Here is a 27,461-nt window from a genome sequence, read left to right as displayed (position 1 = left end):
CCATACCATGCCACGCCACGCTTTTCATCATCGACAAACACGCTAGACAACGGCGTTTGTTGTTCGCCATCGGGCCTCACTTCGAGCGCGCGTTACGGGCCCCCGCGTTCTGTAACGATGGCCCGGGGAATCTCCTCGGAATGTTGCCCGGCGCTCAAGTTTTCTGGATCATAAACCCGTTTAAGTACCGCCTATGAAGCGCGGGGACTTCGATATATATAAGCCCGTTCTAGGTATAGCACTTAGTGTGTGTTTATATCCTGCGTGGATATAGGTACATATACATGTGTACTTGGTTTTGTATATGCTCTTACGTCTGTTCATTTAACGATAGTCGATATGCAATGAAAAAAGCATGCTCGTATAGTAGCTAGTTATCATTGCAAAATAAACGGCATTTCAATGACAAGAAATAGACGCACTTGTACGAACGAGCCTGTACGTCGCCGATTGCTCGAAGTGCAATCACGCGTGTGTGCGTTACGCGTGTCACTTTGTTGCAGCGTATGAATAATTAATGGCGGGTATTTAACTACTCGTATTCTCGTTGATGCTTAACGGATATCTTGTTTCATTTCTTGCGGTGTCTTCTGATTGCCGCTATTTTTCATCTTTTCTTCGATGTGGCCGCTATTGAACTTCCGAAAGTAATTCCAACGCGTAATATAGAACAATCCGTTATATCCACATTTGCCATCTCTTAAATCGATAAAATTTGAGATTAATAGTATTACTACTAATGTGTCGAAATATGTATTAATATCGTTAAATCGACGGAATGGAGAGTCAAAGTAAAGAAATCTCGGCCGGTGGAAACGATAGAACGCAATGTGATACCCGCAAACGATTATGGAAACCAGACAGATCCGCAAACCATAATCAGAGGGAGAGAATCGTCACCCCAGTCAGAAGGAGGGCATAACGAAGAATAAATAATTAGCGTGCGGCTGCGGGCCTGCGGTTTCGGCGTGCACGCGCCCTATCGTGCGGCTGTCGACGGCTGATGTCCCGTTCTTTATTAGGAATATGGGACTATGACAGCCAGTATTGTGTTGAAAGGTGGATTCCAAAATTCCTCTGCCTTCCCCTGTTCTCTCTTCTTACTACAGTTTCCTGTATTTTGATAATAATTATTAATGTCAGCTAGCTAATGAAGGTAATGAATTAATTATACAGTAACAAATCTGTAGCTTTCTCCTATTTAATGAAACTCTTGGTCAAACGGTTGATTTTTAATCATCAGTTTCTTTTTCCGCAATAAAATACGTGATTATACTTACATAGCAAAAGGCCGATAATTTTTAACCGGTCGACCGTAACGCGATATCGCGTTTCTCATTCTTAATCGCGCTCCCATAATCTCCCGCTCTCGCGCGACCTAAAAGCCGCGGCTTAATTAAGTTCTGCTCGCGTGCCGCGACCGACTGAGAGAACCGCGTGCATTTTCAACTCAGCCTGTCGACGTAAACCAACAAGAGAATGATACGCGCTAATTCTTTATCGTATAGTGGCAGAAGGAGAGAGATAGAGATAGAGAGAGAGAGAGAGAGAGAGAGAGAGAGAGAGAGAGAGAGAGAGAGAAAGAGAGAGAACTTTTTTCTCGATTACGTAATATCGTTTTCTTGCGCCGTCGATCGCGGTGAGACTTCGTAAATGTCATAAGCATCGTGGAATCGGGCGGGGAATATGCATACAATTTTTCTCTACGATTAATAGAGTGCATTGATATCGTGGCGCACCTGCGTGTTTCCATGCGGGATACGAAATCCGCGAGAGCGCACTGTGTTAATATTGAACATAAACTGTGTATGCCGGAGGGACAATGTTGCATTCGTTAGCAATATCTATATATATAATATAATAGATTGTCGGGAACAGTTTCTCATGACTCATTTTGAATCGCCCCTCCATCGCTTCGACGAACACAAAGTGTCTCCCAGTTTGATGACCGAGATATGTCATAATGTTAATTCAACGAAAAGTATAAATGTCTTTTTCATTACATATAATAATTAAATTTTTATTTGACAGCTATAATGTCGAGATAATAATAATGGCTGAAAAAATATCTTCTTTACAAAGTAGTTAAATTTTAATTTTATCTATGTGCGATACGCTATCTTGACCTTTTAATGTAACTATGAATTATCGATATGATTCTAAGTCACTTATAAAATCTGCATTAGATTTACAATTAATATATTTAACATCAAATTTTTGACTTGTGTTCCCAATTAAATCGCACGAACATAAAATAGAAATACCTATATACGTGTTTTCCTATCGTCGTAATACGACGCTCGTGAGACGCAGATCTGTAGCCACTAGCAATCCATAAATATCTAGTCAAAGGTCTGAACGAAGATAATACAACGTTGCAAAATAAACATCAATTTGTGTGCGTGAATATTCGTCTGTTATGAAACATCTTTAGTTGACATTTACTGTCACGTGCTTATTATCCTCTATCCGCGCATCTCTGTGACATGCCCGACGCTTTGATTGGCTTTGATTAGCATTACGTATCATTAGTAATTGCTCCCAGCGACGTAAGTATTGTGGATATATACACCGCTACGTTCAGCTAAGATTACGGCTGTGCGGCTCGGGGCATAGTTTGACGAAGAGAGATTCCAGATTGATAAGTATCAACTAAAAATGCAAGAATATGATAATAGCATGTTTTTATGGGACATAAAAATTTATAGCACTATCGGCGCAAGTGAAACAAAATTATTACAATGACGTTGTTCCTCGGCTCTTCATTACGGCTTTACCGCTTGGATATATGTACGCGAGCTCGAGCGGCCAGCCTCATTATAATCGTGACGATACGTTACGACCTCGCAAGTACGTTACAAAGAGACACTCTTGGAATGGCCGCTTATTGGCCGTCGCTACGTATTATAAGCACTGACACTAGCTCTCGCGAGAGCTCGGCTATCGCAAGGCATTATGATCGCCTGCCATTAAAGTAATTGACGCCGCTCAGAGGAGATAGATACGCTTCTTGTTGACCGACCCCGACGACACCACTCAACGTCGCTTCAATGAGCGTCCAGTCTTGACCTCAGAGTGTACGCTCAAACGATCGATTAAACACCGCCGCCGCCGCTGCCGCTGCCGCCGCCGTGAGTCGCAATTTGCATTAGAGCGCCGTTCCCCGGCTTTCGTAATTCCGAGAGCCGATCTCTTTTCTCTTCCGCCATTCAACGACACCCATTCATCATCGTTCCGCGCTCGGCCGAGGTCGAACGCTGCAATTACGATGATCGCCGTGAATCGATAATATCGGTATACCCACGACGCACGAAATCGGCATCGTCACGGGCGTGTCGACGCCGAAACACGTGTCCTTTCCGTGAGAACTGAGAACAGAATAGAATTCGCTTGGGATATAGGCTCCTTGCCTCTTTCACCGCTTTTGACGCGCCGGGCATCTGAGATCTCGGCTGCGTCTTTTTTTCCGCCTGTAATAAGTCCTTACGTATGAGCCTCGGTAAATCGAGCGCGATTTCCATAACGAGGGTACGATTATTGCGCCGTTAAACGCGCGCTTTTCTCTTTCTCCTTGCCGTGGTAAACGTTAATTCGACCGGTGTTCCACGTACCGCACCGATTACTGCTACGAAAAGCAGCTCGAGGATGCTCGAAAGCGCCATTCGGCCGCGCCGCTGACTTTACGACCGCTGACACCTACCGCGACCCGCAATAGCGCGCCGACTATGCAGCGGCGGCGTGGCGCGCGCGTGCACGTTTGCACCGGGGTGTTACGGCCGCGAATATTAAAGTAATTGATGCCTCCATAAAGCAGCGAGCAGCGGCACGTCTTCGATGTCCCTGCGACCCTGGGCGCTTTAAAGTCGTGTTCACATAACTCCGCGCGCGTGCTCCATCTTGACCCCAGGCTTGGCGATGTATCCTATCGGCTACATCTCTGTTACTCGATGTCCGAGAATTTATAATTCCTCGCGTCCGCAGCTCGCTCTTCAAGCGCATTTTTAAATCGCCGAGATTGGCGATCGCCAATTATTATACACACGTCATCGCATATATTTATTATTTATCACGCAACGTTATAATATAAAATAATTTATCTGCATCTTTAAAATTAAGTGGGTACAATTTGGACGTTTGAAATTTCAAATATACTTTAAGTGGCACCTTAATTGAACGAGATAAAATTTATTTTCCCAGTCGACTGATTAATATTAAAATTTAAAAAAAATGCATAACAATGATGAGATGAGAATATCATAGTTCCACCCGAGTAGATTCCTTTATCGTCTCACTTCCCACAATTTTCTGCCACGACTCGCGGATAGTTCTGTGTGCGATCGCCTTTAACTTCGCGGCAGTCATTCCTTGTCTCGTATATTTCCTGGATAGATACGTGCTCGTGTCACCGTTCCGCTCGCGTGTCTTTTCTCTTTCTCTTTCTTTCCTCTCATAATATCTCGCGTCTCGTGACTACCGTTCGATGAGGGTTCGCGTTCTTGGGCAACCGGTTCTACGCACAACATTCTTCGCTACCGAAAAATTCTTCTACGTATAGTCACGCACGTACGTCTCGGTACGTTATGCAATCGTACTTTGTCCCAAGAGGTAAAAAGAAAATAATCTCATGCGCATAATATTGCACACGTAGTATATAGTGATGTTTGTAGCCCTTTAAAATCGCATAATCTTTAATATACACAAAAATATTAAATTATTTAAAAATAAAATGTCGTGCAGCGTAAGTTGAATCCTCTGACTTTCTCGATTCGATCTTGGTGCAAAGTGTATAACGCGGGCACCGGCTTTTACGCGATGCACCGGCGCGGCATGGGCGCGATTTAAAGACCGGCTCGGTCGCGTAGGCGGCTGCCTTGGCTCGGTGTAAACCGAGCTTTACAGCTCGCACGGTGCCGTCCATCGTGAGATCGTATTAGAGCGCCGCGTCGGCGTCGGCTTTGGGTTTAGTTCGAGCAGGGGGTGTCCAGGGGAACAACGGTGCATCGATACAAGGGAACGAGATAGCGGGATGGGGACCTGACGGTGGTCAAGGTATAGACAGAGACAGAGGCGCGGGGGCAGGGGAGGGAAGAGGAATGAAAAGGGGGAGATGTTGCAGAAGGGCACATGGAAGGAACAGCGTGTAACGATGTATCAAGCTGTTGCGCCCCCGGCGTGTCCGGCAATGGTGGATCGTCGCTTTGAGCCGGACCGCGGCCGCCCCGGCTCTGCATCATGCCTTTACACGCTCCCAATGCCCAAACGAGGGACGATAATGCCCTCGCTCTCGTCTTGTTCCCGCGCATAGACACTATTAATTTCGTATCCCCCTGCCTGGTGCACGAGCCGCGCCGCTGGATTCATCCGATTGACTCGTTCGGCCGCATCGCCGTTGGATACCGCGCGTATTACTTTTTTCGATTGCTCGCAATGTGAGCAATTGGCGTTATCGTCCTTGCGACTTAGATGCAGAAGAGACGAAATATCGCGCACGAAAATAAGTCATTTGCTGTTCTCTCTCTAGAAGCTGATTCAAAATGTCAATAACATGAATTTGAATTTATAAAATTCCTTTGTTTTTAAGAGCACACTTACATGATTAGATAAACGAAATAATTGTATTATGTAAACAATAAAGATAAAAAGTGTTATTGCGCAATGTAAATCTTCCAAATCCCATGATATTTGATCTCATGAAATCACGTTCAACGAGATGACGTCAGATACAATTTCGGATTCTTCTCGGGCCATGACGTTTTTGTGTCATGACGGCGAACGTCGTCGGGCATAATGGCGAGCGAAAGTGGGCCTTAAATGGCGCAACAACAGATTGGATCCAGCCCAAGGGCAAAATGCGCGGGCTTTCTATTACAATCCCGGCCATTATTAACGTGGCGTGAATAGGCCGTGTAATATATCCCCCGCGCGTCAGCCAAAAACCGTCATTTTCACGTGTGTCACGGTGCATAAAACCGAAGTACCGGATGTATAATGACACGTTGACAGGTGCGTATGGCTCTTGACGGTCGATCGATGGCAGTGAACACGCAAGAGCGCAGCACGCGACACACGTGTGCGCACATATATATGTTTATAGATATAGAGATCGGTTGGTGCGTATACGACTACGGTGCGTGCGAGGAAACGCGTGTACGTTTCGCACGTGCCCGCCGTGCATCGTTCCGCTTGGAAAGCTCCTCTCCACCGCATCGGGGTTCTTCGCTCCACGATCGGCCGACCTGCGCTGCGCGCGTACCCGCGTGTCCCCCTACTCACGTAAGTATTTACATTCCTCTATTACGGTAATACGACAGAATCAACAACTGTTACCGGTGATTCAATATTTCATGGCGAAGGCCGTCCTGCATGTTTTTTTTCTTGCGAAATGTGGCGACCGACCCTTTTTCCTCCATTGCGACGATTTTCCACAAAGTTAATTCGTCGGCTGCCTCCTTCTCGTCCAGCAAATAACATTCTTCCTCTGTGGGAAAGTCCGCAACGGGAGTCGGGAGAGATGGGCGGATAATTCATTGTTGCTTTCTCAAAGGAAGGAGTCTCTTTGGAAAGGTCGCATTCGTGATATCGGGAAAAAGGAAATATTTTCCGATGTACTTGGCGGAGAAACAAATCTTGTGACTTTTGACAATGCACCGAATCGAGGACGTGTTCTCCCTACAGAGGACATTCGAGACGGGATTATTTTGTCAAGTTACACGGACTTTCAGAGTTGGCGGACGAGAAGGGGTGAGATGGGTTGAGGAACGTAACACGACGCGGCCGTATCCGAACTCGAGGAGGAAGACTGCCAACCCTTGCCTAAGGGTAGAAGTTGAGGAAGGGGGAGAGGTCCACGAGACGGAAACCCCGGGAAAGGGTATCTGTTGTCATGGTCCCTGATGCTCCATTATTGATTAAAGATGGCTGACTTGCCGGCTGGCTAGATGGATGGATGGATGGATGGATGGATGGCTGGCTGGCTGGCTGGCTGGCGCAGTCGTGACGCCATTTTAATATGCGCAATTATAATGTGTACCTAGAGCCTCAGGGGGACGGGGAACGGGAAGGAGGACGAAGGGGGCTAACGTACGGAAAGGTATCGGTGGGGTAGAACACGGCAAGCCACGAAGCGTGAGGTCCAAGAGGAAGGGGAAAGGTTTGTCGAGGGTGGCAGGGAAATATACTCTTTGGTGACCCTGCTCTTCGGTAACTGGCCCGCCTTCTTTGTTTGCCCGAAATCAGAGGGGAACCGTGTAATTGAGGAGTTAATTAGGACGCGTTCGGCGCTTTAATTGGGTTGGTTCTCTTCTGCCGTTCTCCCTGCGTTTGCGCTTCTTCTCCGCTCGCGGTAGTCTCTCAACAGGTAGTCAGCATTTGCACGATCGCGCGTCGTCCACATCTCGCGAACACGAAGGCTGATTTCGCAGAGAATAGTAATATGCAGTGCTCGACCAAATTGTCAAATTGCAAGATCGAAATTGTTAAATTGCGAGTTGGTAAGTTTGAAATTTAGCTTACTTGAGCACATTGTAGACGAGAAGGCCGAACTCTCGAGGATTTTTTTGCAGATCAATTATGAGTAACGCGGAAACGCGAAGATTAATGATTACGAACGTCAAATTGCGAGTCGCAAACATTCGCATAGGTAAAATGTATTTTGTTCTCGGTACACGTTGCCTCTTGCATCGAGAATTTCGACGTTCGTTAATACGTGCCGAATTGATTCAGCCGCCCTTGCCCGCGGAATCGACGAAACGGAGTTTTGAGGATAGTGCGCGCCTATTGAGATCACATTGGTTATCGGGAAACTCGATGAGATAACAATGAGGCCGGCTCGTTAGCGGCGAGGTTACAATGACGTCGCATCGGTTCGATATTCGACAACATTGTTGCCGCGGTGTTATTCATGATGGACCGCGGCCGCTTGTAATATCGCCATTAGAACGAGTTACGGGCGGATTTTCCACCATTGTGTCGTAAAATGACTCCCGCAATAATGGCCGAATTGCAGTGTACCGGTCACTGCTCGGCTCGGTAACACGCGCCGCATTGTGTTGCCGCGTCGTAATTATTTCTTTCTCTCGCAGAAACGCGGCAAATAGGTATATATTCGCACGCAAAAAAATAATAATTACTTCGAAACTTTTTGCAGGTAAATGATTTTTTGTCTTTAAGGAAACTTTTCATTTTTTTTTCCATTTTTAATTCTTCGTAATAACGACGAGGAGACAACTCGTCAAGATTGCAATAACGATCGCGGATTCGGATATCCGATATCATGTTCGTGGGCGTATACGCGGTGTACGCAACAACCCGGCGCGTACGTCTGGTAGGTAGATACACGCGGGCCCACAATGCCCGTAATAGAGGAATTAATGCGTGCTGCGTGTGGTCGCGTCGTGCCCCACAGGGGTTTCGCGAGATTCCCGATAGCATTGTCCCGCGCGCATAATTCGTGCGCGCAATTAATTGAGACCGGGGAACCGGCGGCTGACATCTTTAAAAACGGCAGGAGCGACGTCGCGAAGGATCGTCCTCGGTGTTCGTTACACGAGATGCATGCGCGTCGTACACGCCCACTCGGTATATGCGCTTGCAATTAGTTATCGGGTATACGCTTGGAAAGAGAGAGAGAGAGAGAGAAGCGTAAATATCTTATCTCGCGTTAAACACATATCCTTGAGCCGCGGCTTTTTCACAAATTTGTTCCACATATATTTCTTAAGGGTTTTCTGAGCTTATTATTGCTTATATATTGCGTCCTGTGCTCTTACTGTTATTTCAAAAATTTAACATAGAACGAAGTATTCTTCCAGCGCCATTTCCTTCAACGTCATGTCTAGAATACGCTACGAACATACGAATAAACGCACGTGGTTCCCTTCTTAAACGGTTTGGAACTGCCTTGCACGACACGCGTAGTGCGGCACGTATGGAACACGTTCTGCATAAAATAGCAAATAAAGGCGCGTGCACGAGGGAGAAACGCCAACGACTTTTCCCTGCCGCGAATTACCGTTGCCATCGGCGTTTCCTTGCTCGCGCTACGACATTAGCGTATTTCTTATTTAAAGCACCGCTACGCGACGACCGAAGGGACGGTGTAATGCACCTTTAGTCGATAGGTCGAGAGGAGTCAGTCTTCGCAGCCCCTCCTTTCTTTCAGAAAAAATGGCGACCTGCAATTACGCGTGTGGGGCGGTCGCTTTAGAACACGACGCATTTTCTCGGTTTAACGCTAAATGTGTATAATCAGTCGCCTGGAAAAATTTATTAGTGAGGAGTTCTAGCAAATTTCGAGTCAGTTCCATGAAATGCTGACAAAGAAAATATTCTTTATTCTTTGAAAAAGAAAAAAATGAAAAAAAATAGACACTTGTCTACAATAAAAGAAAAACCTTCGGAAAGAGAGTATACAAAATGGGGGAAAGAGGGGAAGAAAGGTAAAAGAACGACAAGAAAAAAATCTAAGGGACAACGTAACGTTGCAAAACCAACTATTTTATAGCGAATAGTTTTGCAGAATATTATATCACATGTGTATGCATAATTTACATACATGTATTGTATACAAATGTATTTTCCGTCGCTGAGGAAGATATAGAAACTACTTGATTACGATTAATAACCAGAGTAAGACGTAATTGCTGTTGCATAAGTCCACGTTTCACGAGTTCTCGTTCCTACTACTTGTATTAGTACAAAATCGGTCGAGTGGTTTTCGCGAGAACTTCTCTATACGACGCGGCGCGCGAATCCATTATGATTCACCGCGCGGAGAGGCGAGTATAATATTTACTCCGATCGCGGTTCTTGCACAGGTGACGAGGCGAAGCGCGATCGACACGCTGACGCTTAAGTATTCTCTCATACGCTTGCCGTAAGTTGCGCTGTATGATAGTAATTACAATGTTACGCGGCGAGACGTGTCAACCTGTCTATTTTCTGGCGTCTTTTCCCGCGAGCAACTGCGTCTGAACGCGGATTCGCGCGGAGATGTTGGCGTAATCGCGCGTTGAACCGATATACGTACGTAAGATAAAACATGTCTATATATACGTATGTCGCGGCACATTTATTGGGTGAGAAATTCATCGTCGAGTAACAACGCGTTAGTCGTATCTTGACGTACTGAATGTCACGACGATTATCACGACTAGTATCGACGCGTATTTCATTCCTATGTACTTATAAAATTTAATTAGTTGTATTTAATTATACATCATGCACAGTCAGTAAAGAATCAATTAAACGAGATAACGAGTACATTTGTCAGAATTTGTATTTACTCGGCACATATAATTCGATGTACTCTCTCCTACAATTTTGGGAAGATATCAGAATCTGCGCGGCGTTTACGTGATGTTAATTAGCTTTTAGAACTCGACATTAAAATAGTGATCAATTAAAATCGAAATTCAATTGTTTCTTTTTAGATATAATAAAAGATTTAAAAAAAACATAACGAAACGAAGATGATGTACAGTCTACCGGCAGGAATGCCTGGACATAATACATATATACATATACATATATGTCATGTACATATCGAAATGTCCAAGCATTCCTGCCGGTCAGTGTAGATCAGATACATAATGTGAAGTACGTGAAGAAGCGTGATTTTGAAGGATTAAAATTCGGAATACGAGAAGACGCGCGATGAGGTGATAATGGAGGAAGAAAGTGGAATAAGCGACAGAAACTCCGGAGTAATTTCGACGAGAGTGCGGAGCGGCTTTTTGCCGGGCGTAAATTGTCCTCAGACTTCGCGAACGTAATGAAACGTGACGCACGGAATTCCGCGACCGTTTCTCTGCCGTCGCTCTGCGATTTAATTCATCGGCATGACGCGCCCGCTCTTCTCTTTCTCTCTCACCCTCTCCCTCCCCCTCTCCTTCTCTCTCTCTATTTATCTCTGCCGGTGGCATGACGGAACGCGTTTTGTCGTCACGTTATGCCGCGCGCGCGCCGATCGTTTTGTCGCTGGCAATTACGGAACACGAAGTGGGCGGCACATAGCGTGTCGCACGCGTGTCGGGGCTTTGATGCGCGGATTGCGCGATCCACCGGGTCCCGGCCCCCCCAGGCGGCCTGTGTCGTGCGGGTGTCGCTCGACGAAGTCACGAGACTGTGACATGACACGCCGATGTCACACCGTCTGAGCATGGACTCCATCAGATTAGAGTAGTTAGCCGGCCGTTTAGTCGTCGCGCGCTTTTTCCCTGGCCGCACCGCCGCCGCCGCCGCCGCGGGAACTGCGCGTTTAAGCGACAATCGCCGCTTTAATTAAATGAACGCACGTCGGCACACGCGGATTGCAGAGTTAAACTTGAGCTCGTTAAACGCGCGAGTGTGACGCGTTGTTGCGTGTGCGCGATTTAATTATAGACTGGACTTTTTTTGGAAGAGTGCTCGATGTAGTCTTCTTGTCACTGCACATATAGAGAGAGAGTTAATCTCTTGGATATATGATCTCTCAATGAATTTTACATGAACTGAAATAGCAGAAAAATGATTTCGATTTATTTTAATTTGAATATCATATAGATAGTCTTTTTTGAAGTTTCTTCACAAGTTATCTAAAAGAAGGAAAATGTTTGATCAAAGGTATTTTGGAAAAAAATTATAAAAAAGTAAATATAAATTGCAAAGTATTACATTGCTATTATTCCAAGGATTAAAGCATTGTAGCTCGTTAATATGAATAGAATAAGATATTTAAAGACCAAATCACTCTTGTATATGTGAATGCCCAATATATCATATTTATTGGCCTTAAATTAAATTTATGGTTAAGTCTATTAATAAGCTAATCATATTAAATTAATTTTATTCATCTATATCATATCGTGTTGCTTTTATTCATCTATATTGTGTTACTTTTTTATTATATATGCATTTTATATGTGATTACATAATATAATCTGTTATAAATTAGGAATATATAACTTCTTTTTATGGCCGCGAGATACCAACGACATTATCGGTGTCCGGAGGGGATCGATCGTTCGCTCGCTCGTTCGCTTTCGGAGGCTCGTCTCGCGCGCGCCGGAGGTCGAGGATGAGCGCGCATAAATACATATAGCCGTCGGATTTGCATAGGTCGAACACGAGGCTTGAACTTCCCGGCGCTTTTACGGCACGGGTTATCCCGCGGCGCGCTCGCGGTAGCGTGTCGCCTAGGAAATTGATACCCGTCGCCGGATTGCGCTGACGTAAGTGCAATGTTCGGTGAAACGCGCGATTAGGCCCCACTGCGGCGCATCCCGAAACGGCCGAACGTTGTTGTAACGATAAAACAGCACCACCGCTGTCGTAATGACAGATAACACTCCTCGCCCAAGGGGGGGCTACCGTAATTTTCACTTATCCCTGGCGCAAACCGCTTCAAAGTATCGAGTATAGCGCTGAGAGATTTCCTCCGGGCTGCCGCGTATTACGCCACGTTGCTCATCCGAGTAAACGCTGCTCGATATTGAGATTTACCGTACCCGTTGAAACAAGAGGTGAGATTCTTTGCGGAAGTTACCCGGTTTCTTTGATATTTTCTATAAAATGTGACTTTTGAGAAGTACCTACCACTCGTTTTCGAAATACATTACAAGATGCTTCATAACGTTTTGATAAATCTCGAATGAAATCTCATCAATTGAAATTCTATCGAAATAAACAAGCGATTAGAGTCGGAGATTGTTAATTCCCATAACTTAAACGTGGACGTTCCATTAGCGATCACGTTCTTGCTCTACGAGAGTCTCTACGAGGATTTCAGGAAAGCATAAATTCGTTATTTAGTCATTTGCGGTACAACGTCCTAATGGCGGCAATTACCCGCACGACCGTCGCGTCGGCGTCGTCGTTATTGTCCACGGGGAGGTCGCGCGCGTGTGTTCGTATATGCTCGTATACGCCACATGTAGCGTAATATATGCGCAACATGCCTGTATATTACACGCGTTAAATGCATAGATACACGCAGTCGGTCGGCTTTCTTCCAGGGCCGCTCGTTAATGAAGCGGTGTTTGGCTCGTGTTCCTCTCGCTGGGCCCATCCTCACTTCGTTATTACACGAGACGCAGCCTCCGGGGTCTGGAAATTTCGAGCCTCCGCCACCCGACGCAACGGGAATAATGTCACTTTCCGTGTAACCAATGTAACCGTGGAAAATCGCAAAGCGATGCTTTCGCGGTGTGTGGCTCGCGTGAAATTCTGATAAATTGCCGCGCAAGGCTTTTCAATGCGCGTGACCTTATACATATACGAATTTTTACGCGTTTCTAAACGAGAATCTGTAATCACTGTAATCAATAAATATTTCATTAATAGATAATTGTACAGATACGTGTACAGTGATATCTTTTCTTTTTGTAAAAAAAGTCAAGCATTATGGATTAATATCTAATCACGTGACAACACAACCGAGACAAATACATCATTACAGTTATTCCAGATTTATTGGAGTTTATACGATTTGGCTATTTCGTGGTTTTGGCGGCGGAAGAAAACGCACGCATATACAACGATGTTTATTTCACTTTAGCGGTGCAAAAGAAAAATATTCGGAAATCATCCTAAGTGGTAACCGCAAAAAGTTTCGCGTCACTTCGAATGTCGTTTATATTGCGCGCAATTGAAACAGAAATTAGGAATAAGTTCATAGTAAGTTTAATTAGTAAATTCATCTACGAGATTTATATCATATTATTATATTACCGGCATATTATATTATATTATATTACGGCTGTAATATGGTAATTACTCAATTTGTTCTATTTTTTTCTACTTTATAACTTTGCTGTAACGTGAACTTGAATTAGCATAATTTCATCTTTTAGCATTGCATAAGATATTCTTTCTAAAAACCATTTATTCACGGATAAGACGTGCCTAAGGAATCCTGATTTCTTGCGAGACGCGCGCGTTCCTTCCTCGATTTACGAGGAATTCCTGACGATTAGAGAGAGAGAGAGAGAGAGAGAGAGTCGACTCGAGTCACGCTTCTTGTCACGGATCGAACATGTGACATTTCGTGACTGCGGGGACTTTTTTGTCCGCTGTACAAAACGTCTTCAGGCTTCTGCGCGGGATTGAGCGGGATCCTTGATCGCATAATACCTCGTATAAACGCTTTCATTGACAGGCTTAACTCTTTGCGCACGGAATACTTTTTATGAAATACGTGTAATAGTGTTAGACATTATCTTATACACACATTATCTTTATACATTATCTTATATATATTAAAAACACTTGCAGACTAAAACGAAACAGACTAACATAATAGGAGTATTCAAATAAGTTAAAGTTTAACGGTTTGACAGGTTATGTCGGGTTAAAGTCGAGTAAAAAGTTAATTAATTAACTTTGGGCGCGTTACTCTTTAAGGTTATGCAAAATACATAAGTGACTCATTAACCTATCACATTAATCTTTGGGTTAAAAGTGTAAAAATTAACTTTTTACCCGACTTTAACCTGACATAACCTGTCAAACCGTTAAACTCTAACTTATTTGAATACCCCTAATGTATTCATTTCTAGGACTGCCTCTAGCTGAAGTGTAATTTATATATTTTAAATTATATAAAATTTATATTTAAGTTTACACAGTTTTTCTTACTATCAGAAAAAATATAATCTTATCGATTTATTTCAGCCATCGACAGTAACTTCCGTGTGTGACGACGAAATTTTTTTATCCGATATTCTCGTCTGAAAACGGAATATTCGGACGGATGTATATTATAGCGCATGGCCGGTCAGAACGATGATTCGCTAGCGTGGAATTTGGAGAATACCACGCCGCGTTTTTCGAGAGCACATCCCGTGCCTCGTATAAAAATAGTTCGCCCGATATTACACGCGGCTTCCTCGCGCGAATACCGTTGTTGCTCTCATGCTAGTGCGGAAAAAAATGGCGATAATACTTTGCATCATACGGCCGGATAAAATACATCTCGGCTTTAATGTTTGGGACTGCTATTAATCACAACTTCTATCAAAAATTTGCAATTTATCTTTATTTTCTAAAGAAGAATTTTGGCTCAAATATCTGTTGTAAGATGTTGATTTGCGATATAAAATATATTGTAGTATTTAAGAGATGTAAATTAAATTTTGTTAACTCTTAAACGAAAATGTCTCTAAAAAGCAACTAATACTTCTATTTATTTAAATGTGCAATAATGATAACACAAAATTAAGAAGTATTGAGGAAAAGAGATCGTATTTGCTAGAATTATCACACACAAACGTCGGAATTATAAATTTATACTTTTGAAGTTTGACTGCTCTAGTTTGGAGAGAGATAAAATTCATGTCGTCCGTGTCGAGTCCATCGATGTCGAACTATTTCCGCGGCGTGCGAATTACCGTTACGGTATAAACAGAAAATATCACTAGCGTCGAAACCTCGTCGCGAAGTAGCACGCTAACTCACGGGCTTTAGGAGTTTGTTATTTCGGTTTTGGCGTTAACTCCCGCGAGCCAACGACAAGAGACATTCGCCAGACCACCCTGAAATCGTTTTTCTCCTCCCCTTCCCGTGTCCCTTCCACCGGTTACTGACTTTCTACACTGCGTCGTGACCAATAGTGCCTGATGGTGCTGATGCTAAGCCTTCGGGCACGAAAATAACTAAAACGCACGTTACGGCAATGGCGTGATGTAAGATTTTCCACGGTATACATATAAACGGAAGTTCGACGCAGAAAAGGCGCGTATTGGCACGCGCTAGCGGTGGATAAATTCGATTTCGATGCACCGAGAGATTGGGGCGAAATCTTTCTGGTGATGGGGTCTCTTATATTTTACAAATTGCTTATTTATTTTCGCGATAGTTGAGCAATAAAGGAATGTGAGAAAAAAAATCAAGAATACGCACTGCGACGAGCGTAAAAGTCTGGTAACGGAGTTGTTTTTACGGAGCTTATCGGGCGGATCGAATCGCGCACGCGGTCACGATTAATCGCGTGGAATTCGTGTCGCAGCCTCACCGGCTCCGTCGAGGACGATCAAAAAGTCCTTACCGCGTACCGCGGTGAACGGGACGCGCCGCCGCGCGAGCACGCAGCGAGAGAAGGCTCCTTTTCTCTTCCCGAGCCTCTTCTCTCTTAGCGGGCCCGGTTCCTCCACAAGAAACACTTTCAATGGACCACACGCGCGACGACCTCGCGCTCAGCGAGTGCGCTTCTTACAGGGTCAGGGGCTTATGTCATCTATCTTAGGGAGCTGCGCTCATATTCAGCCGCGGCGACACTCCAATGCACCGCTCACAGTGGGACCTTTATCCGAAACAGCAGAGAGGCTTTTAGGTCCCGTGCACATCACGCAGTAATGAGCGATGAAATGGATGAGCTCGTTTATTAACTCTCCTATATTGTACCCGACACTCGGTTTAAATGTTTACAGCAGTCGGGATTACGTTTCATTCGTTATAACCATAAATTTTTAGAAAATGATTGTTTTAGCCACGTAACAGTATCTTTTTAAAATATATAAATAGATCTTTTTTTATAATTACTTTTTTGAAATAACATTTCTGTGATGTTTATCGTCATACATATCTATGCTAGAAATAAATATCTTTGCCCATATCTAACATTATTAATTACCTAACGTATAATTCAGCTTATTATTCGATTATAGATCACTATCAGATAAATAAGATTTAATATCTTGATACAGTCTGCCAGACCGCATACTTATTTAAATTGACGTACGTAGATCGGCATATGATTGGCACTGCTACAAAATAAGTACCATGCAAAGAAATTAAAAAATTACCCAGCAAAGAAGTTAAAAAATATCACGTTTTAGATGTTATATACGAAATAAGTTAATTAGATGTAATGTACGAATTTAAACAAAATTCAGATATGACAAGTGAACTTGCATATCCTCTTGCACGACAAGAGCATTTTACTTTAAAACAATATGAATCATAAGCGGTGACTTAGAATATTGATTATAATATTCAATGCTTATAACTTATTCCCTATTGCTTGGGTCAATATGTACGTGGTTTTAAGGAAATATTCGTTAGCGTAACGAATTTTGCGTTGACAGATACGGGTGACTTTTTTTCTGTTTTGGTTCGTGCAGTTAGCTGATTTTATCACCTACGGGACGATTCCGATAAGATCGACCGTGTCGTCTCGTCACATCGTTATTCCTTTCGCGTCAAAGATAAAGTTGCCGCGCACGGTCGGAAGCGATAAACGATAAAAAGAGAGAGAAACACCGGCCATAAATTAATCTTTAAGTACCACGTGAAAAGAAATTTATATTGACAGTAATCTCTTTTAGGAACTCTCTTTGGACGATAAAATACATTAAAAAATTGTGTACAGAATAAAAAATATATATAACTGTGATGTATAATACATATATTACTTTTTTAAATATATATTTTCTAAATAAATATGTATGTATATGTTATATTATTTTAATCCCGTTTAACATTAAGATATTTTACTATAAAGTTGTAAATTATAAAAGATAATGTCCATTCAAATTCTTGTTTTGTTGCTATAGTTTAAAATATAAAACAAATTCACCTAATTATAAGTATCTGTAATCAAGAAAAAATAGACACATTTATAGGGCAACAACTTGTTATCGAAACTAATGGGGATTATGTAGGCAAAGCGAATAATATGAAATGTCTTGAATAATATCAACTTTTGTGTTACAGTGGCCCACGTGGTTTTTCCGCCCAGATCTTTCGCTTGGCACGCCACTACCGACGAGTCACGTTCCAAATTCGAGTAACGTTCCTACTTCGTCGCCTCTGCCATCTCGGACGCATCTGGATGCTCCGAAAGGGCCGGAGCTTCCTTCCAACAGCAACAAAGTCCATGGACAGACGCCAACGATATGCACAGTGAGTGACACGTTTGATCATTCGCAATTTGATTCTGCCAACTAGACCGCGATAATTGTGCGACTGTTGTCTTGCCAGTATACAAATCTTACAAGTGACCGAATCCAACATATTGGAAACTTGTGGCAAGTCAGAATTAGTGTATATTTATAGCCAAAAATTTTTGGAAAATGTGTATAGTATCTAATTAATTTGAAAAGATATGAAAAATTAATAAAATCAATAATGACAATCAAGCTAAAGGTATTAAAGATATAACAGCGATTACATACAACATTTAAAAATCTTGAAAGAAGAGAAATGTAACGATAACAATGATAAGTACAGAGAAAAAGATATTTTATTTTTTGAAAAAAATCATATTTATAGAAAAGCAATAATGGTCTCAGTAGATTGATGAGTATGAATTATTAACAATTATTTTAAAATTTAGTCGATTATTAAATCACTCAATAATAGTTAAATGCCGATAACATGCACGGTAAGCGATACTCATTCGCTCGTTGGCGATTTTAATTAATGCACAATATCGTTAATGGCGTCGATTATTCTCGACTATGATTGTTATTAATTTATTTGACCGCAACTTTATGCCGTTGCAAACTGCGCGAGTTGTGCGCAAAATCGTAATGCAATCGTATCCCCGCGTATATATACTCTCTAAAGTAGAATCAGTGAAAATATCACTAATTGAAACAGTAAAATAAGATTTCACTGAGAATCAGTGAGTATTTCACTGAACTTCAGTAGAACGTTTACTTTTTGTTTCTTTATCTTATATTTCACTGATTATGGTCAGTGAAAGTAAGATGTTACTGTAAAATCAGTTATCTGTTGGTAATACTGATTGATGGTGCGAGGAAGCGGAACAGGATTGTGATCTCAGTGATGTGTGAAACAGAAGACGAGAACGAAGTATACGTGACGAAGGACGAAGCGGTGCTAAGTGTACATTACGAAGAATGAGAGAAACTGCGGTACTGAGCTAAGCGTGCTTGCGAAAAAGGTGAGGTTAAAAGTAAGTACGAAAGCTTCTTGAGCTGTAGTTCATTTACCGCGGGTACTGACGAGTACGGTGGCCCAACGGGGCGAGGTTATAGTTTGCCAACGGGGCAAAGATGGAGGCCCAACGGGCCCATAGTAAAGCGCGATAAACTAGAGACTGTTTCTCCCTTTTCATTTTCAGCATAAACCACGGCGTATTGAACGAGAGAACTGAACAGCAAACAGAATAAGATTATTAATCTCGGTTATCGTTGGAAACTTATCAAAAGGAGTAAGTCTTTTATTTCTTATTCTTATAATTTCTTAGTATAAATTGATTGTTAAAACACGATTCAAATATTTGAATATTTAATTTCAGAAGAACATTGATAAGGGACAACATGATGATCCTCCTATTTTTTCAAATTCTTCGTTAATACAGATATGGCTGTAAGTTTGGTTAGTGCATTTAAAAGTTATATATTATATATATTAATACTTGCTAACACACAGAAAAATCTTTTTTTAGGAAGGAACAAACATAGAGGCACAAGCTCGTAAGCTAAGGAATGTTTAATTTTTAATTGACTTCATTCTGTAAACATTTTGTACGTAACAATTACATTGTTGAATAAAAAATTATAACATGTATTAAGGTTATTACTTTTTGTTACTGTTTGCTGGGACATTTACTGATTTAATCAGCTTGCATTACTGATTTTGCTGTTCAAAGTCACTGTTTCCAGTAGTCCAATATTACTGAGTAAAACAGTCAATATTACTGATTTAATCAGTTCACATTACTGATTTTGCTGCTCAAAGTCACTGTTTTAGTAGTATAATATTACTGATTAAAATAGTCAATATTACTGATTTAATCAGCTCACATTACTGATTTTGCTGTTTTAAGTCACTGTTTCTAGTAGTCCAATATTACTGATTGAAACATATTAATAACTAATTCTTTCAGTGAAATGTCACTGATTCCAAGTGGTATACTTATAACTGCTTCAATCAGTGACTATTTACTGTTTCTCAGTAAAAATACACTGATTCTCTTTTAGAGAGTAGGTACGCGTCGTCAGTGTCGCGTTTATTCAAAATAAGTAAGTGATTAAATTCGATTTTTTTGCGCATCTTGCGATCGCGTAATGACGACGTATGTAGGGCGAAGTTTTGCTGCCCGACAAAAAACAATGCTGGTTAATTGAGAAGTACGACTGTTCTCTCGACTGGTAATAACGCATAATAAGCGGCAATTTTGTATAAAATTACGGATATGTTTGTCTCACGCGTGTGAACGGTGGCGGCGAGTTTCATAGCCTTCGGACGAGGTCGAATTGTCATTCGTATATGTTCGATCCAATCGCGTTCGTCATTGGTCACGAAGCGAAATAATTTCCACCGCGAACATAGTACTTTGTCGCGATAGCGTGCCGACAAGTGACACCGACAACTGAAATACGCGTTTAGCACGAAACGATACTCTCCTGCATGCTTACGTGCCGTGATTTTGTCTCCTTCGTCATGAACTAGTGCCACATGACGTTTCTGCCCCGTTGACCCCGAGCATCTACGAACCTCGTGCTTTTTTGCGCGATTTTAAAATCGCGACAACTTTTTTCGCTACAACATCGTATGTCAAGAAGAATGATAAACATAAACATACATATATACATTTCTCGTTTTTTAACGCCTGATGTTTATTACGAGTGCAGTGTAGAGATTAAAGGACTATTGACAAGATTTTTTAAGTAATATATGGAAGTTAAAATTGCATCACTGCTCCATATATACATATATCAGGACTTACTGTTTATTGTCTTACTACAGGGCGGTGTACATAAAATCGGCCCTAAACGCAAAATACAGTTACAATAAATTGTTTGGGGCCGGTTTTATGCGCACCACTCTCCGTATTACCCTCAACGTCACGATATTGACAGCGAACTATCCCATTGACGGTTCCGTCCTCGCGTTACCCAGTCACCCAGGTTGCCGGAACTCATTTCCGAGCTGGGAGGCGCATGGGCTTAACGATCGGCGACACGGCACAGACGTGCCGGTCGTGTAAGTTACGGATTCGACACGGAACACGATCGATATTCAATTTACAGTTTTGTCACAACGGTATTGCGTGTGTTTCGTGGAAAAGTGGTGCGGTGCCACGTCGATGGTACACCGTGGGAGTCGTTCGGCGACGCCGCTATATTGGCATGGTCTGAAACCCTGAAAACCGCGTGGGCGAGACGAGCACCTCGTTAGAGCGCTGTCGTGGCGCTCGTTAGCGCGGACGATGCGTCTCGTCGACCGTTACGGAGTCATTTAGACGCAATATTTAATAAAGGCACGCGTCCGGGACTCGCGGACAGTGTACTTTACCCTCTGTGAATGCGTCGAGAGGGCCTGGGTCGGGTTTCCACTTCCTCCTCCTCCTTCTTTTGCGCTATGATTGTTATCCGCACGTCATGTAAATCGCGACGCCCGGATATTAATTATCGCGCGGGATCGTGAGTAGTCGCGCCGAATGATCGATCTGGTCGTCGCGATTAAAGACGGCACTCGAGTGGGCGGTGGAGGCAATTTGTATCGGCCCACGGGCGTGTATAAGTCACGATGTGTAATGTTTGGACGCACGTACCGTATCGAAAATAATTTTGTCTAGGATTAATTAGCCATTGAAACCTATGAAATGATTGCAGCACATTTAATGATATTGGCTTAGATGTAACAAATAGCTAGTAAAAATATTGTAAAACAACTCGCGAGTAAAACTCAAATTTAGAGAGAATACTGTTAAAAATTAGTAATATTTTGATAGCGCACTTCTCGAAGATCAACTTTTTATGCAATATATGCAATTTTGTATTTTTTTAAATATTTTCCAAAGTTTCTGTAAAATATCCGATTTTAAGACTGACAGCGAATGCATGCGAGCTCGCGGGAGATGTCATTTCGGAGTTTATTTCTCCTCGTTCGCGTAGGTTTACGACGCGCTGAAACAGCGATCGCCCAGGCCTATTTTTATTTCTCTCATGAGCTATCCGCAGCCACTGCTGCCCCATTTATTCTCATTGTAGTCGCTCGTCGGCAGAGTCGTAAGGCAGCGTGGTATTATCTGCGAACGTTACTATGTATTTTCCGCGCGCTCCATATCGACGCGCACGGTCGCGCTAATAAATGTGCGTTTGTAAAAAAAAAAAAATTGTTCCGTTCCGAGAAACAGTTACTGCAAATTGCGACCGTGCAGAGGTACCTGGCGCGCGGTTACGCGATCCTCGATATTCTATCCGGATCGTTAACGGCGATAACGCGCAGTGATTTTATTTCGGAGGATCAAGAGAGATATTCTCTCTCTCTTCTCTCTCTCTCTCTCTTTCTCTCTCTTCCCCTTCCTGTCTCTCTTTTTCTCTTTGTGCGTGCGCGGTTGCTCGTCGAAATTCGAAGCACGCGGCGAACCTTAACCCTCGACCACCACATTTGATTCGGATAACATAACTGCCATGGTAATCCAGTTCCGATCTCCGGTAGAAATGGTGCAGTGTTTTATGTGCGTATCGCAAGTGTTGTTGCCCGGAACTCTCTATTTTTCCGTTATGTAACTTCCTAAGTAGGCGGGATTGCCAACATATTAGATCCTAATTAGCGCGTTAATCGCGGAAGAGAGAATTTATTCTTCTTACTTTTATCACGAGCGATATGATACGGTATTCACTTTTCTGGATACAAGAGCTTGCGAGTTATTCTTTATTACGCGTGCTCGCATTTCAGTTAAATCGAGCGTTTAAATGCAACCGGTATATAAGAGATACCGCAATGCGCTTCGGAAACATTTTATCTACGCGCATACACGGCCATACGTGAATAAAAATGTATCTTATCCGAAAGGGTAACGAATTTATCGCGGCGGGGTTACGGGCGCGGTTTCGAATGCGATATTTTTAGCGAGATATCGATGCCGTTAAATCGCTAGAATGGAGCTACCACTCACTATACCTTCCATATATTGCTTTCATAGTCAATAAATGTTTCATGGTATTAGGATCTTTGCGATTATGGATTTTGTATTAAAATTTTGTTAATCGCTTGATTTAATAGTATAAAACTTCGAAACTAATTCTACTGATTAATTATTTATTGAATATCGATTGGAATATCGAATATCATGTTCTGGTATTTAATTACAATTAATTTTATTTAACTGGCTAACATTAGTCGACATGTAAGTGAAATGTTATATATATAAGGCAGCAATTAACCAATAAGTAAATAGCGGAAATATACCAATCAAATATTGATCGCGTAAGAAACCGGTTTACTATATATAACTATGAAAATTTTCTTAATATAATCAAATGTTGATAATAATTAATGAAGGTTGGAACCATCTTAGGAAGCATCTTCTTTGCGATAGGTCGCTTATTCAACGACAACAATTAGTCATGTAATAAATAACAAGAATCGAGCAACGATTGACCGATTGCAGCAAGAAACCGGCTCGAAATAAACGACTGACTAACGATATCTTGTCACGATTGACGCGAAAATCTCAAAGTAAGATGTATGAAGCACAAAGTAGGTTTTGCACGTTCACTTGTCGTACCGTGTGTGTATCTAATGCATCGGTTGTTAAACTGGGATGACCGCGAGGCAAAATCTAATTGCACGGCCGTTTAATTAGATCGTTGGCACTCGCGCAGTCTCGTCGTGCCCTTCATGCCGAACTCGGTCTGTCCTTAAGATACGGATCGGCCTTAATTCACCGCGTCCACGGGATTAATCTCGCTCGCGGGTGCCGCGGCGCGCTCTAAAATTAGCGCGAACGTCAATTGAGCGCAGTGACTGCACGCACGCGTCGGTATACGTATACATAGCATATACATCGATTACTTCATACATGCTTTTTTCCTCTTTCTCTTTCTCTTGCTCTCTGTCTCGCGCGCGCGACGTAAATGCGCATATAAACTAGCGCCTTGCGTGGCGATCGCGAACGACTTATCGGATTCGCCGCTGGCCATTCTAAGATGGATTTCATTATCACGAGGTGTCTTTGATCCCGTCTTGTAAACGCGTTTTCATTTAACAGATGCGATAATGGCAGTCAGCACGATAGCCGTTGCACGAAATTATAGGCTCGTTTACACGGAATACTCTTATTTCATAAGAAAAAAATTAATATCCTTTTGTGAACACAATATCAATATCTTCGCTTTTTATACATGCATGACAAAGCTGAATATCATTAAAGTGAAGATATTACTCGCACTAACGGTATCACATTCCTATATATAACCACACATGTAATCCACTAAAAACAGCAGTTTATGCTTGTTGTAGGGCTGTATAAATACTTTGTCAGTCAAAAAGCAACTGAATTTTTTGTTAATAAGAACATCATCAAGCTCGATGGCATTATTTTCTAGCACGCATTCGATCTGCATTGCTTATCCGTTATCGGCACGAGACGTTTTGCATTAATGGTATCTCCTATACGAATTCATTACGCGACGTATACTTCAGGTAGTGTATTGGTGCTAGAGAAATGCAGATTCGACGTTTAGAGCTCCCGCATGCTACGAAGTTTCTTTCTCGGATACCTTAATTTATGCGCCAATAAAATGTCCGTAAGATTTGTTGAGCGCGCTTTACGAGATGCTTATTGAATGTCGTACACTACCTCTATCGTTAAATGAGAAAACATCCGCATCCTCTTTCGACTTTCGATTACTGCGAGGACCGATTTTTTTTCGGTTTCCTTCTTTGTTTTCTTTTCTACTTTTATCTTGTTGCAATTCACGCGTTTCGCATATATATAAAATCCATCGATTTGTTCTTGTTAAATATTACGTAATTATTTATACATATAAACTTTAATAAAAAGAAAATATTAAAAAATGCTGTGCTCTTTTGGTTGTGATTCATTAGAAAGAGACGAGGGAGAATTCTTATGGCGTAACGCGCTCGGTCGCAAAATAAGACGGTATGCGTCTCGTTATTAGTTATTCGACCGGTGACGGACAAAAAACGCAATAATTTCATCGGTGCCGGCCTTAACGACGACGGAGTCGTGACGACAAAAAGCTCAATCTATCAAATTGTCACTGGCCTTTCTATTCCATAGCTTCGCGCCTTCCCTAATAAGCAATCTTCTCGGGGACCTTACCGTAAACCGCCATCCACCACCTGAATGGGTTCCGGACCGGTACCGACTGACCGTCTTCGATCACAGGGCCGGTTTCTTGCCTCCTCGACGAGCTAGCTGCGAGTTCTCGATCACGAATTTTTCTGAAAATATTGATTTGATGCTCGATCAATTTTTAACCCATAAAAAAGACTCATGGTTAATTAATATCAATTAACCGTGGAACACATGCGCCCGTAACGGTTTTTCTTCATAACAAACAAGTAATTTCAAATCACATTAAAAAGTGGCAATATTATACTGGAAAATAATATAAAACTTTAACATCATACATGCTATGCAAAAATATATTTTGGAGATAGTTATTTCTACGTTGAAATATTTTCGAAATACGGTCTCGAGCCTTTTTCCTTTCTTTCGATCACGGGATATTCTCATGGACCAGGAATCTCTCGACGTGACGCCTTCCGTGCGGTCGGTATTTAAGTCCGCTAAGTACTCGCGCTCTCCGATTTGCTTTTAGCCGTGCCTTGCGTGCGCGGGCCGCCGTCCCTGGATATACACACAGTGTGTTCTCTCGGAACATGTACACTGGCTACCATATGCCAGGCACGAATCGGCCGAGAGAGCCGCTCTGCTCCGCGCCGGTAGTCGTCATCGCGCCGTCGTCCGAAGACGGACAACCGGCGGTTAATAACCAGCCGATTTTGTTGTCCTCTTTTGCGGTCTACGAGCGTTGCGGCGCGATGCGGCTCCGAAGTCACTTTGCTAATAAGTCATTTGCCGTGCTTCGTTGGATGTCGCCGCTTGCTTATGAAGGCGTCCCTTCATGGCGCGCGCACAAAAGGATGTTTCATTAACCTAAGACACTTTATCGCGGACAGTTAATTATTTCCAAGAAGCGATACGCGGAGCATTGCGTGGCGCCGCGGCGCGCGTTCCGGATTTCACATTTCGCTCTCTTTTCTATACCGATACTTACTTACTCGCCGAGCGAGACAACAAAAACGACGAAAACAGCCAGTCGCCTGGTTGTCGCGGAATCGCGGTCGGATTTTGACGAAACGATTGTGTCCTTGCATTTCTCTTCATCTATAAATTCTTCGAATAAAACGGAATAAATATTTTTCATTGAGGGTACCTCGAGATGTAACTATATATAAGCTGCTTTATATTTTTTTATAGTAATCCAAACGTGTATCGAGCCAAACATTGCACGAGCAATATTATACATGAATTTTAACATTATTAACAATGCGAATGCGACATCGTTAACACTTTTGACGTACAATGCTTTTAAATTCTCGAAAGATATCGCTCGTAATACGCGAGCGCGCGCTATTCCTTTACGAGCGTAGCTCCAGTTTGAGGGGAGGCAAAGTTAATCTGCAAAGAATGCGCATAACATTTTTGCGTAAAAGATCTTTATTTCGAGTGGACGAGCTCAACGACGTCGAGGTCTCGGCGAGACGGAACCGATATGCCGAGAAGGCAATAAACAGATCGCACTCGTACCACACATGTACGTCAGTCCGAGCTGCTGCATCGAGAGCGCGGAGGCCGCCGTTCGAGGTTCACCTGCGAGAGCAGAAGCAGCACTGGAGTTTAATCGCAAAGTAGAACGGCTTCTCGCGTTTTTACGGACGCGAACATAGAATCGCGGTGGTCGCGGGTCGTTAGCGACTGTCTGTTTTTACTTCCTCTTTCTGCATCGCGTGGAATCGTCCTCCTTCGTTTCATCATCTAGATGAGAAATTTTTCTCGATTACTGTTGAATTTTTTCATCTTGTTTTAAATTTAATGTCTCTCGTGAAGACGTATTAGATTAAAAAATTACCCAGAAAAAAAATCTATTTATATTGTCGCGTTTCTGTCAAAGAACTTAGCTGAAACCAATTATTTTGACATGATTTAATAAACGAATTTTGAAACTCAATTTGATATTCGTAACATCATATTTATAATTGCAATTTAACTGAGGAAAATTCTATTTCTTGCGTTTTAATAATCGTGTGTATTAATAGCTTCTGATTTTTAGTTGAATCTGGATAAAATTGCAGTATCCACTTATATTTAAAAAATAATCTAGAAAAAACTTAAGTAGTAGAATATTTAAATATAGTTTTAATAATTTTAATTTAAAAATATAATCAGAAATTTAAAAACATTTATTTGCGAAATGAAATAATTATGGAAATAAAAAATTAATTTATATAAATATATCTTAAGTAAACGCAACTTTTATTCATCAAACAAGTATTGCAGTACCTGTGTGTTTAGCAATACCTGTTAAACACACAGAAATTAACCAACCATTCCAATCCTTATTAAATAAAATAATTTGTGCCATAATGTTACATTCTGCTTTGATAACAACAAACACATATGTCAATTAAATAACGCATTCTCATTGAAAGTAATTCGAAATACAAAAAATAGCATATGTATTTATTTCATT

At 42.2% G+C, this 27,461-nt stretch overlaps 1 protein-coding gene and 1 long non-coding RNA gene across 3 annotated transcripts in view; both read left to right on the top strand.

The window, feature by feature from the left end:
- The window catches only part of LOC112458133, a 240,183-nt gene that overhangs the window by 7,945 nt on the left and 204,777 nt on the right, over positions 1-27,461 (top strand). For both annotated transcript variants that reach the window (XM_025021578.1, XM_025021579.1), the window contains exon 2: positions 17,689-17,877. In XM_025021578.1, coding sequence (XP_024877346.1) covers positions 17,689-17,877 — 189 coding nt within the window. The remainder of the gene's footprint in view (positions 1-17,688; positions 17,878-27,461) is intronic.
- LOC112458134 lies at positions 18,638-19,799 on the top strand. Its single transcript, XR_003041185.1, has 4 exons — positions 18,638-18,895; positions 19,064-19,153; positions 19,241-19,311; positions 19,391-19,799. It is a non-coding gene; the product is annotated as an uncharacterized LOC112458134 (long non-coding RNA).

Source organism: Temnothorax curvispinosus, unplaced genomic scaffold (genome assembly GCF_003070985.1).
Source record: "Temnothorax curvispinosus isolate PA1 unplaced genomic scaffold, ASM307098v1 QBEX01008716.1, whole genome shotgun sequence".
Lineage (NCBI taxonomy): Eukaryota > Metazoa > Arthropoda > Insecta > Hymenoptera > Formicidae > Temnothorax > Temnothorax curvispinosus.
The sequence above is the reverse complement of the archived record's forward strand: the minus strand, read 5'-3'. Positions and strand labels throughout refer to the sequence as shown.